The 14,798-nt window shown below is 34.4% G+C and overlaps 1 protein-coding gene across 3 annotated transcripts in view; it reads right to left on the bottom strand.

Annotated features, from left to right (window-relative positions):
- The window catches only part of slc39a11 (solute carrier family 39, member 11), a 113,440-nt gene that overhangs the window by 59,068 nt on the left and 39,574 nt on the right, over positions 1-14,798 (bottom strand). For 2 of the 3 annotated variants that reach the window (XM_079389450.1, XM_079389451.1), the window contains exon 5: positions 5,218-5,359. In XM_079389450.1, coding sequence (XP_079245576.1) covers positions 5,218-5,359 — 142 coding nt within the window. The remainder of the gene's footprint in view (positions 1-5,217; positions 5,360-14,798) is intronic. The other variant, XM_079389452.1, reaches the window with a different exon arrangement.

Below are 14,798 nucleotides of genomic sequence, written 5' to 3' on the forward strand. Positions count from 1 at the left end.
ATGAACAACCATCACGAAACAAAAAAACAGTCGACGATCATCCAGGTAACCACACACAGTATTAAGGGGGTCACAAACTTTTGAATGGGGCTTATTTGAATAATTTCAGCTATTTTTTTGTCTTGTGGACTATATGTAAACATCTTTTATGTTACTCAGGACAGTACTAAATAAAAAATAACATGCATTTTCTTTGATCCCTCTTATTTTGTTCAAATTACTCACATTTTCACAGACTCTGCAAGGGGTTCACAAACTTCCAAGCAGCACTTTATATATTTTTATAAGTATATTATAACATTTATATATGTATATGCTATACTGCTTGTCTTATTTCTGTCTTATTTATTTGTATTCCTCCTGATATTGCCCCTTGAAACTAGTCAAATAAATGTATCAAATTTTAAATAAATAAACATTTAAAAGTAGCATATTCTTATTCTTATATTTTTATGCATTTGCTGAATGCTTTATTTGCCATTCAACATTTTTAAAAATGTAACTGGACAACTCATCAAATGGGATAAATCACAGCAAACTTTTGCCTAAAACACATGACAAGCAAAGGCAAATGCTGCTTTTATCCCCAAGACATTATAGTAAGAGAAACTACATGCATGCATCAGATTTCTAAGTGCAGATAGAGCACAGTGTGTGTCAGTCGTGCTCGCAGGGCCCCTCCAGCACTGAACATCCCCACTGTCTCATAGCAAACTCAGCTCACGCATGTGAATCAACTGCTGGAACAAGACAACTGTGCAGTGCTGAGAAACACGGGCCACAACTAAACCTGCAATACTTTCCACAAAAAATGCATGCATTTGCTTTGGTTTTATCTTTATGTGATGCAAAAAATGGCAAACTGACATCTTCACTTATACACCCCACATTTCTCTCTCTAGTTCTGATTGTGTCTGATAGATGCTGTGCACAGTGATGGCAGGAAAGGAAAAACACCCAAAGGAAATCACATAATACAAAGCAGTTATGATAACACTTTCTATGAAGCCTCTATATGAAAATACATTATAAAGGTATTAATAAAGCAACCAGAATGCATTTTATAATAAATTATATTTCATTCCTGTTTTTTGGTAAACAGTAAAAAATCTTGAAACCAATGAGCAGTATTAATTTCCTATATCATATCATATATTATTTATTGATTTATTTATAAAACCTTACCCAAAGTTACAGCTGGTGTTATTGCTGAACAATAAATAAAACAACATAAAACAAAAACTGTGAACTTGTTTAAAAAAGACAAAATGGTCTTTAAAATAGTCATACATGCAATATATATCTAAATATCTATCTTGTATAATGCAATAATAAGTAAATACAGTATTACATAAATTTCTCCCACTAGATGCCACTGATCTGGCTTTAATGCATTGGATTTTAAAAATTAATTTTGATGCTTAAACTTTAAATTAAATACTAATTGAAAATATAATGAAATAATTTCAAAATGCAAACTATTAGAATAAATTAAAGAACAAATATTAAAAAATATTTAATAATTAAAGATATTTAATAATTATTACTAATTATTATTAGAATTTAAAATATAGTTTAGTGTGTGTGTGTGTGTGTGTGTGTGTGTGTGTGTGTGTGTGTGTGTGTGTGTGTGTGTGTGTGTGTGTGTGTGTGTGTGTGTGTGTGTGTGTGTGTGTGTGAGAGATGAGGTATTTTGAATACCTTTATAAAACACTGCATATATAGGCTTCATGGAAACTGTTAGCTGATTTATTCCTGTTTGAGATCAATCAAGCAGAACTGATTTGAGAGAAAGCAGTCAATCACGCTCTTGCAACAGCAGCACAGGAGTAAGCAGAAGATAAGAAATCTCTGTCAGATGCTTAGCTTTCCCTCGGACCCTGTGTGATCGTGTGCAAGCACAGAATGTTTGCACAGCTGAGGGTGAATTTACAAGCAGTCTTAGCCAACAGATAATGAAGAAACAGCACACAAACATACGCAGCTATCGGCTGCATTCACTCACATCACCACACACACCTGAGACTCTCCCTCACTCACACTGATCTGAGACCAGCGCAAACTCTGAGACTTCAGCACATGAGCTCTGTATGAGTCTAATTTACCACGACTGGACTGAAACTGACACTGTTTACTAATGTCAATCATCAGGGAGGGTTAATATGTGACCCTGAACCACAAAACCAGTCATAAGGGTCAATTTTACAAAACTGAGATTTGTACATCATCTGAAAGCTGATAAATAAGCTTTCCATTGATGTATGGTTTGTTATGATAGGACAATATTTGGCCGAGATACAACTATTTAAAAAAATCTGGAATCTGAGGGTGCAAAAAAATCTAAATATTGAGAAAATCTCCTTTAAAGTTATCCAAATTAAGTTCTCAGCAATGCATATTACTAATCAGTAATGAAGTTTTGATATATTTACAGTAGGAAATTTACAAAATATCTTCATGGAACATGATCTTTACTTAATATCCTAATGATTTTTGGCATAAAAGAAAAATCAACTGTGAAACTGTGATTGCTTAATTCTGAACACAGCCACATCCTCAGTTATAAGAGGGCGTGAACACTTATGCAACCACATTATTTTAGTTTTTTATTTTTATTCCTCCTTTCCTAAAAGAGTTCAGTTTGTTTTTCATAGAGTTGTACAGGTTACAGGTCATAGACACACACATATATATATATTATTTATTTGTGGTGTTCTCTGTGTTGATAAAGTCAGAAGCTGACTGAGGTTAGGGCCGTTTCACAGGCTGCGCTTGTTCATCATGTAATCTTCTCACACTCGTTTAGCTGGGTTAATTAGCCTGTGTGGATCTGCCTCAGGAATTACAGCTGAACACATTTAACAATGTTCATATATATGAATCTGAAATTTTCCCAAAGAAGTGTAGTTCAAACATGGATTTTATAAACTCTCTTTATATATATATATATGTACAGTATATGTTTGAACTATACTTTTAATCATGCTATTAATCTTAATGGGTTGAGTGAAGAATGGTGATTTCAGTTACTGCTGGGATAAAAAAAAAACATATTCAGAAAAGCTTGATATTATACATATCAGCCAGGGTCAGAGATGAACCACAGCAGACTCACAATTCAATTTTGTGAAAGCAAAAACATGTATTTTCTCAGTAGTTTAGTGGGTTTATTGTCACCATATGATCTAAATGATCGGTCACAGATCTGTATTAACTGTTCAGAGGTGAGTTCTGTTAAACATGCAGCAAAAAAAGTGAAAACAAAGGCAAAAAAAAAACACTGAAGAAAATAAATATATATAGCAGAGATTTCTGGGGTTTTGCAACCCCCACAATGCACTATAAAGCTATAAAGTAATAAATAAATAAATCTATTCATGCTGTACATTAAAAAAAGGTTGAAATGTTTTATATTTACTTGTATACTATTTCTAAATACATGGCATATATAAATTTTTTAAATATAAATATTATAAACTTGTTTACCACACAAGCACACACACAAACACACACACACACACACTAAAGCTAGATCTATGTTACATTGCAAAAGTTACACTGCAATTTTTCCATAAATATTGCATTAAGCACCACTTGAGAAAAGCATGTGATCCTTCTGTGCTCTATTCATGCCAAAGCAATTAAAAGAGACCCACCACCAGCCCTCGATAGTGCACACTACAGTAAAGAGACTTAGAGCCCGGTCCTGTCTCAGAAGAGCCTGAGGACGAGGAGATTCACAGTAAATGACAGACAGGGATCCTGGACACTGATTAAACCATCAGGGAGCGTGTAACCGTCGTACGACCAGAATACAGAGGAAAAAAGAAGAAAAACAAGTGTGTTTTTGTCAGTGAGTCTGAAACACTGTCGCAAAACCTAGCATGCTTCATCTTCAAAAGAGCATGGTTATGACACACACACACACACACACACACACACACACACTCACACACACACACACACACTCACACACACACACAGTTAATTCACTGAAATCAAGGAATAATTCTGTCATCATTCACTCTCGCGCCAAACCTCATCATTTTTTTATTCATCTTTGGAACACAGATGAGATATTTTTTAATATTCTCTCATCATTTATTTATTTATTTTTTTACATTTATTGAAAGTTCACATAATCACCATTTTCAAGCTTCAAAAAGCACTCAATAATCAAACACGACTGAAGTCATATTAGATCTGAGAGCATATCAGAGTAATTCCAGTTTTTACAGCATAAACGGCGTGTTGATTACTTTTATAGTGCTTTATGATGCACATTTTATTTTATTTTACATTATCATTTCATTTTGTTTTGTTTTATTTTATTACCTTTGTACAAAATAATGGTGTAATTCTCAATAAATTGACCCTTTGTGTTCTACACATAACATCCAACAGTAAAGATAATGTCTGGAATGAAGGTAAATGAGAGTAAATGATGGCAGAGTTTCATTTTGGGAGTAAATTCTCTCACTAATGGAATATTTATTATATATTGAATTAAATCTTCCTCACATCCAGCTGTCGTTGAGACTGCAATGCATTTTGTAATTGATCAGTGTTTGGAGCAAGATTTTTTTTTGTTTTTCTATAAGACCAAAGCTGCATTAAATTGATCAAAAGTGCCAGTAAAGACATTTATAATGTTACAGAAGATTTCTATTTCAAATAAATGCTGTTATGAACTTTCTATTCATCTGTGAATCCTGAAAATGTATCACGGTTTCCGGTTTCCTCAAAAATATTGTGCAGCACAACAGATCAGAAATGTTTCTTGAGCAGAAAATCAGCATATTAATATGATTTCTGAAGGATCATGTGACACTGAAGACTGGAGTAATGATGCTGAAAATTCAGCTTTGATCACAGAAATAAATTACATTTTAACAGATATTCACATAGAAAATGGCTATTTTAAATTCTAATAATATTTCACAATTTTTACAGCATTTTTGATCAAATAAATGCAGCCTCAGTGAGCAGAAGAGACACTTTTTTTCAAAAACATGACAAACTTCTGATTGTGTGTATGTATAAACTGATACATCACAAGTGCCAATAATGCCTAAATAGTTTATGCGACACTAGGTTTCATGACAGAAGGAAAAAAGTCAGATTAAGAGCCAGGAGGGAGCCAGAGAGAGCCATCAGTGCAGCTGTGTGATTGGCAGCTCTAGAGAGCAGACTGTGGGCTGGTGAAGAAGAGCTTGCCTGAGTGAACTCCTGCTCTACCTATCCTGATGGACAGCTCCTCCTCCTCCGACAGGCCGGCCATCGAGCTCTTCTTCTTCTCTTTGGCCAGCTTGGCATCAGACGGCAGCGCCGGAGCCACATGAGGGTCCATCCCGATACCCTGCGGAAAACAACCCACATAGACAGATATAAACACACTAAACCAAGGGATGCAACTGAAAAGATCTCAATTCAGGTTTCAATGGTTTGCCAGTCAAATAATATTTATGTATTATTCATTCATTCATTCCCTTAAGTAACAATCATTTATTTACTGATACTTATCCACTTATTTACTATTTAGTTTAGTATTGTTTGATGTTCATACACACATGAATAAATAAATACTGTTAATTTGATTAGTTAATTATTAGATTGATTTATTCATTTGTTTTTAATAAATAAATGAATAAATAATGATAATTTGTTACTTAATGACTTAATTTTATTTCTTGAAATTAATTAATACAGTAATGTATTTTAGTATTGTTTTGAAGTTCACACATGGCTACTTGAATAAAGAAAAAATATAAAAATTAATATTTATTTTATATGTTCACTTAAAGTAACAGTAATTTATTTAGTGAAAAATTCATAAATGAATCCATTATTTTAGTATTGTTTTGATGAGCATACACGGATACTAAAATTAATTAATAAATAATTGTATTTATTTAAGTTAAAGTAACAAGAATTTATTCATTAAAATAAATTAATAAATTAATCCATTTCTTTTAGTATTGTTTTGATGATCATACATGGTTAAAGAAATTAATGAAAAAAATAAATACTTTAATTTTATTTATTTTTCTACTTAAAGTAACTAATTTGTTTATTCAAAAATTAATACATGCTTTTAATACTGTTTCATGCACAGTTAATAAACAAACAATCAAATGAATAACTATATGCATGCACAAAACACATAATATGACTAACTGCTTGATTTCTGCCATATGGACATCTACTTGAGTCACCACTGATAAAAAGCTATTACTAAATATGATGTAGAAACTTTAATTTTCTGTAAAGCTACTTTGCAATGATTTGCAGGGTGAAAAGCGCTATACAAATAAACTTTAATTGAATGGTTGAATCTGACCAATTAGAATCAAGTATTCCAGAGAGCCATTTAATAACAGAAAACCATCAACTGAGCCGCTGCATTTACATCAATATTCAGGGAGATCTCATCTTTAATAAAGCTCACATCTGCTGCATCACACACAGTGAAAGCCTTTAAAAGCCTCACAGCTTGTGTTTGTCATTTATAAACATTATTAAAGACTCAGTCTGACACGACTGGTCTAGACATCACCCAAGAAAATATCTACCTACACAAACCAAATGCCACTGGGCTTCAGTCACTGATATCGACCCATATATTTGTCCTTCTTTAAAAAAACATTAGCTTTTGAAAACACAAGCACGGTGAAATTGCACACATCCATTTCAGAGCTGCCATTAATAACATTCCTCGGGCTGTTGCATTCACTCGGAATAAGCAAACACACAGAGAGATGTGACATTACCACAGGCTGAAATCCATTACAAAACTAAAATACAGCTGAATAATGTGTGACAGGCTAATACATGTTTACTGGGTTCATTTACATCTTATTTTTTAGGAGATTTTTGAGTTCTTTTTGTTGTATAAACTTAAAACAACAAATTGAGAAAACTCATAAATCTGCTGAAGCTGGTTGCCTTAACGTTTAAGTTCTCTCAACTTTTGATTTTTTACAGCACTGTAAAAAAATAAACTAAAAATAAAACGCTGAGCAAACTTAAAAAGTTTAAGGCAACCAGCTTCAGCAGATTTTTGAGTTCTCTCAATTTGTTGTTTTAAGTTTATGCAACAAAATGTTGAGAAAACTCGTAAATCTGCTGAAGCTGGTTGCCTTAAATTTCTTAAGCTTTTTTTTTGTTTGTTTTTTTTTCAGTGTAAGTCAAATTCACCTCAAAGCAAACAGGCATAATAACATCATCTTCAGTTCAGTCGGATGCATGTGGAGAGCAGAAAGAGCAAAAGTGGTTACGAGCATCAAACGGCACATTTTTATCTTCCATTAGAGCCGATGGAGGTACTGTTTCACTGATTGTTTGCTCTTTATGTCTAAGAGTTCAAATCACCTAAAAGCATCTGGTTATCTGCTCACTCAGACCAGGTCAGGCTGACCTCAGGCTGGATTTAGAGCGGTTTCAGACACTTTACCACCGGACCGGTCAGAACGGGAACCGCTGACAGCAGCTTGGCATTAGTTTAAACCAATAAGACCAGCTTAAACCAGCAAAAACAAATAGTAACATTTTATTTCTTAACTTTAGTAAATGAAATAAATTAATAAGTAATAAGTAATTTATTTTAATATTGTTTTGATCTGCATACTGTACAACATCACTGTGTGTGTGTAGATTTTCAACAGTTCTGGCACTAAATGAGAAGAAACAACTGAAAAGATTATGCTTTGCCAGTCAAATAATATGTACGTACTGATTGACTTCATTCCCTTAAGTAACCATATTTTTTATTGAAATAAATTAGTTTATATTAATTTATTTTGGTATTGTCTGATGTTCATAGACACTCATATGAACAAATAAATACTGTTAAATTATTCATATTTAATTTACTGAAATGAATGATTTAATGTAGTATAATTGTCAGTCCTGTGTTCCTGTTTTGTTGTTGCTTTGCTCCCCATGCCCTAGTTTCTCCCTCGTGTTTCCTTATGCCCATATTTAGTAATCTTCCTGTCCTCATTACAGTTCATTATGTTCATTTGGTTCCACCTGTGTTTGATTGATTAATTATCTAGTATTTAAACCCAGTGTCTGGCGTCCGATGTTAAATGTCTTCCAGTGCTCCTATGTTTGTATGCTTTATGGTTTCTTTATTAAAGTCTGTTAATTCTTTGTTTACTCCTCGTCTCCTCGCTCCCGTTGAAGTGTGACAGTAATTCATTACTATATTATTTAAATGCTACTACCATGCTATTATATTTATATTGATTTATTTCTGAAAGATCTTGTGTCACTAAAGACTGGAGTAATGATGCTGAAAATTCAGCTTTGCTTTACAGGAATACATTATATTGTAAAGTAGCTATATTAAAATAGAAAACATTTTAAATTGCAATAATATTTCACAAAATTAAATGTTTTTCCCTGTTTTTTTTATCAAATAAATGCAGTCTTGATGAGCATAAGAAACTCCTTTTAAAAAAGTTAAATAAAAATCTTATTGATCCCAAACTTTTGAATGGCTCTGTGTGTGTGTGTGTGTCTGTGTGTGTGTGTGTGTGTCTGTGTGTGTGTGTGTGTGTGTGTGTCTGTGTGTGTCTGTGTGTGTGTGTGTCTGTGTGTGTGTGTGTGTGTGTGTGTGTGTTCAAATTTTTTATATATTCAAAATAATGATACACTTTTTTTATTATTACATTTATATTGCTCCTGCATTTCCATTATCTCGATTATCTGTACACTTTTCCTTGATCTGTCAACAACCTCAGATATTAAGATAATATTCACATGCAGTCATATAGTTATTATAAATACTGTCATATATTGCATTCACTTCATGAATGAATAAACTGAGACTTCAGGACAGATTCACATCAACAGACATCACTTTAGATGCTCCTTTGGCCTGAAGACGCTCACGTCACCTTGCACTCGCCAAACAAAAATCAATAACAGCTCTTTCAGGCAATCTGGGAAATAGTTTCCATCTACTAAACTAAAAAGCGTCTCATCTCTAAAATTTCTTATGAAGGAAATGCCAGTCACAACCACAGGTGGAAAATATCAGAAATGCACTAAAAGCAAAGTTCTGCATTAAACACGAGCATTGAAGAGCTTTACACAGAATAATCACTATAATCCAAACACACCAGCTGTTCAGTGTGCAGTGCCAAAAGACAAATTCATGAAAAAGTTTTACAAAGTTTAAAGTTCAAAATATGCAAACTTTCCTCTGACTGACACAGAAAAATATATGCAGTGCAATCATGCATCAATCAACCAACATATAATCAGTCGCCTCAGTGCAGATCATCGGTGAGCTTTTGGCTCGTGGGACGAATGTTTGTGCAAATGCTTCAAATGTTCATACATCAATTCAACAGATGAGATCAGAAGCATCTGTATTAGCTAGTTATTATTGCTAGTTATATCAGCAAAGCAGCATTATAAAAAATTGATGGCGAAGTGTCATTTTCAATGAAATACTTTGATATGCAAAGAAAATTTAAGAAATGCTTCACACAGTCTCAGTAGAGAAGAACGTGTGTGACCTCCAGCAGAACGTCACTGCTCCTTATTCCAGATGAAACATGATTGTAAACATCGACGTGTGTGTCTTAGAGAAGTGCCAGTGTGCAAGCTATTAACCTCTTTAACTTCAGAGACGAGATCGAGACAATCTCATCTGCTCAGACCCTCCAAACAAACACACACACACACACACACACACACACACACAGATGAAGGGCACTAAGGCAAAGGAGCGAGACGGTGGACCACTATACTGTTTTTACTACAGAAATGATATCAGTCTATGCATGAACACACACCCGAGCAAGAGAAACACAAGCGTGTGATTGTGTTTTAGGTTTATTTAATTCCACAAATACATCACTGCAGTTGTTCAGCTGGTGCGACATACCCAGAATATACTACCATTCAAAACTTTGAGTAAATTATTTATTTTTTTATTTTTTTATAAGAAATTTAGATTTTTATTCAGACAAGATGCATTAATTTGTTCAAAAGGGACAGGAAAAAAAACATTTATTAATAACTGAGCACCAATAATAATCAAAAAGGCTGTTTTTGAAGGATCATGTGACACTGGAGTAATGATGCTGAAAATTCAGCTTCGATCACAGAAATAAATTACATTTTAACAGATATTCAGAAAGAAAAATGCTGTTTTGAATAATAAAAATATTTCACAATATTAATGCGTTTAACTTTATTTTTTAGCAAATATATGCCGGCATGGTGAGCAGAAGAGACATTCAAAAACACTAAAAAAAAAAAATTATTATTCCAAGCTTCTGAGCAGTAATGTATCCTCGCACATTACTGGCATAAATGACCATTCTGATTGCATAGGGTGTTTAAATCGTCAGACTGTGATCTGTTAAGTTTGTATACGCATGTGAGACATAAGAGTCTGATTTTATACCTGCAATTTATTGCTCTTATCTAATGTCCTCACAATCACAGAGCGTTTATGACATTACCATTGCATTGTCAAAATGAAATGCACGTCATGTTCTCAAACAAAATCAAACACAGTTCTTTATCGTTGAAATAACAGGTTCAAGCAGTGTCCTTTCCCCTGTTTCCAAAACATTTCACATTTTCCTCGACTAATGTAAATATATGGTATCGACTGATATTCATGCATGTGAGCATAAAGACAAATGTCAAGTATTGTAGAGGAACACGCGTGCTTCTCTTTAAATAACAGAATGAGCACTCGGCTTCATCATAGGCGGTGCGTCTGTGCATGTGTCAGCGTGCAAGAAATGCATCATGTTTGTCATCCTCTGTCCTTTGTTTGTGGGTAAGTTACGAGCGCTGACATACGCAATCAATCCAAATGAGCAAGCCGTTAGTAGGATTTATGGAGGAAGGACGCACGGGTGATATATGATCACTGACCGCTCTTATCAGCGCTCTATGCACCAGATGACACACAGCAGCTCCCAACGGGACAGTTAACACACACTCTTTGGACTACAAGATACAATCATTCAAGGCATCTTATCATGTAAAAATACATTCGAGTTTTATATACTATGTAAACATACTCTAACATGCACCCACAACAGAATTACTACGATTTGTGATTGTCAGATATTACTGGATCATGTTCATATTTAATGTGATGAACAGCTTGAGGAGGACTGACCTCATACTTCCACTAAAATCATCTTGGATATTGGTTAAAAAGCAATTGCATGCTTAGGTTAAGTGGCGACAAATGGCTGCAATCATTAATTCACTATTTACTCATTCATTCATGAGTCTTTATAATAAGTTAACAAACTAGTGACTTCTTATGAATGAGTCATTGAATCATTCACTCAGATAATATGTTCAAAAATACTGATTCATTCGGGAACAGAAGAGCTGACTGGCTTTATGATCAAGTTATTAGGACATTCACTCTTATTATTTATTCAAAACACTTATTTATTCAGGAACAAAACAAGTGACTCCTTCTGAGTAAGTCATTGAATCATTCACTCAAACTGGCGATAGTTAAATTTTTTACTAGGGATGAAACGATACCATTTTTTCAGATCTGATCCGATCCAGAAAATTCTGAGTATCGGCTGATTTTTTAAATCAATGTAGAATTTCTATACTTCTGTGTGTTGACCTGATCATATTTATTGTGCGTGTTAAACACAATCTACTAAATATAGACAAATTAATTTTAATGAAAATTAACAAATGAAAAAATATATAATCAATGACAAAAATACTATTATAAACTAGGTTAGTGGATAATTTAGCAGCAAAAGTTATTAGTGCACATTTTTAGTTAGAGTGCACAATTTTATAAAATCTAAACATTTAGTGAAATAACATTATTTAGTGGGGAACAAATAAAAGCTATTCTGTATTGTCTGTATTGTTGTAAAATACATTAATGAAAACAAGTAAATGTATTTATATATAAATATAACATTTCTTTTCATAGACATTTCTTTTAAATGTGTAGCACAGTATTGAAGGAGGAGTCCTATCTATCATATGTTGCTGCCTCCGTTACTGTGCTATACATTAGATTATTAATAGCCTTATAGGACAGAACAAGAAATGCTATAAATAATCGTTCATTGCGCAAAAATATTATAATACGAAAAGCTCCAATACAGAGTGGCAAAAAAGCGCTTATGCACATCCCATCCACAGAATGACGCGCTTGAAACAACACGGAAAACTTCAAAGCACAAAGCAAAGAGATATTGAAGCGTAGTTTATTAAATCTGTGTGATAGTTTATTGAGCCTTTTCTTTGAACAGTTTTAAATCTGTGTTACTGTGCGCTCTTGGAGAGAGTTTCATCGTCTTGACTGTCGTAACCAAACGCTGCACGCAGTTGAACGCTAGATGGAAGATGACAGAAAGCCACAGCGGAGAGAACAGGTTACGTGAACTTGAATTTAACGACTTAAATATTCATCTGTACTTCATGGAACGGCTTCAGAACATGTGGACTTTGACTTTATGGTGCTTTATAATGTTTTTGTGCTTTCGTGGGGCTTAACAATAACAGAATAGTATAGGTACAATATCGGATTTGGATCTGTCTCATCTGACCGATACCTGATCCAGCAGAAAATGATCGTATTGGAGCCGATACCGACACTGAGTATCAGATCGATGCATCCCATGGCTGTCAATGAGTGACTCATTGAATCATTAATTCACTAATTAATTCAGGAGACAAAACAAGTGTCTGTCTTTATGAGCGAGTCAATGACTTATTTGCTGAAAAACACTGATTCATTCAGAAAACGAAACAGGTTCATCTTAATGTCTGAGTCATTGAATCATTTATTTAACTGTTTTGTTAATTTTTTTATTTAATCATTTATTCAATGACTTCGGGGGGGGGGGGGGGTATGTAAATAAAAAACAGTGTTGACTGATGGACTGTTTCTTTTTGCTTTTTTATTTTGAGATGGTTGCAGGAAAAACGTTATTGATTTATTTTATTTTTTTTCTCAAAGCAAAGAGACCACATCACTTTCTCCATTCTCACTGTGGTGTGAAGAAAGCAAGCCTAGAGAGCGCTGTCAATGATTGAAAGAGCACAGCAGCAAAGCGCATGTATGTGTGGACTGGGATTTCACAAGCTCCTGCTGATCCGCTGAAGAAAAGAGTCAGAAGATACACTTGAGAGGGTCAAACTAGTGCTGTTTTATGCCTTTTGAGGAACAATGGTCATCTGTTTACAGAAACACTTCATGCACTTCCATCCACTTCAATATGTGCATCCAGACTGGCCTATAATGGAAATAAGGGCTCATCATGATGTCAAGCACCAATCAGCTCAAAGCCTCATTAATTATCTATGCATAATGAGATCTGTTTGATTAGTGAGAGTCCACAGCCGGGCTCCTGAACGCTGACAGATGTGCACAGGAATATGAGCTCAGATTTGTGTGTGACTTATGAGAGCTTCAAAGAGAGAGATCCAGCTAAATTTAGATGGATTTCACATTATTATGGATCATTACTGGTGCTCAGAATCTCTGTTAGACACTATCAGCCACAGATAAAAGCTAAAGGTGGTCCCATACACCTGAGTGAAAATGCTGGGTTTTTATTTCTCATTTCATGAAACCATCACGATTTGACAGTGATCAGAGAATCCAAATGCCATTTTGGCTTTAAAATGACGTGAATGTCACAAATTAGGCATTATTTCAATCTTTTATATATTTTTTTCATTTTCTTAAACTAAAACCCAAAACTTTTTTAAATTTTTTATTAAGTCCATTTTTTGAAAGTCCACTTTAGACTATCTAACAGTATGTAGTTTTGCAACTACATGTCAACTATCAGTCATTATAGTATTAGTAGACTGTCTGCTTAATATCTTCTAACACTTTATTGTGATGGGTCCACAACATACAACATACTGACTATGAGAAACTTTACAAGTATTTGTCAACTTATTCTACTAACCCTAAACCTACCCTACCGAGAGTTAGTAGACATGTAGTTGCAAATTAAAGAGAATTAGTTGACATTTTAATTACAAAGTTACTTACAGTTAGTAGAATGTCTAAAGTGGACTATCAAAATAAAGCGTAACCTAAAAATTCATCATCATAAGCTAGACAGAACACCTTAGAAATCATCCAACAACATCATGACCTGTTCAGATCTTCAAGATCTCTCATCCATGAGCCTGATATTAACCTCCATCCCATCTTCTCCTTCAAGACCAACCAATCTCAATCTCGCCACACCACATTTACCATCTCAAATTGAACATGCCTCCATCTGTCCCCATTCCCAAGACTCCTCTCAACCTCTATTTCAGCGTCTATTTTTGAGTTCAACGTCTACAGCCCCAAATGACTCAAGATACACATTTCTCAGATTTGGAAGGACTTCTAATGGATTTTGGTGACCAGAGAGACAAATGACCCCGATATCATTCCTCTAATCCACACAACCGGGAATGACACACGAAACACGCAGATGAGCAGATGCATCCATTGATGATTAGGACCACCATGACCACCACTCTCCTTCAGTTCTCATCCTCTCACTCCACCACCTGCGGAGAGAACATGTTTTCTCTCTAACCCTGACCCAGTAAAACTCGCTCCTGCAGGCCCTTCTGTCACAAACTCACTGCAATTGAAAGCCGCTGAGGAGAAATGGAATTAAATGTAAGATGCAACCTCTTCTTTTCATGATAACGGAGCTAGACACGCTGAATGCGGTTTTGAAAAAGCGGATCATTGATTCACGACATGAAAAGGCCTTTCATATTTACAATCTTGACAATCTGCATAATTA

This window comes from Barbus barbus, assembly GCF_936440315.1.
Source record: "Barbus barbus genome assembly, chromosome: 32".
Taxonomy (NCBI): Eukaryota; Metazoa; Chordata; class Actinopteri; order Cypriniformes; family Cyprinidae; genus Barbus; species Barbus barbus.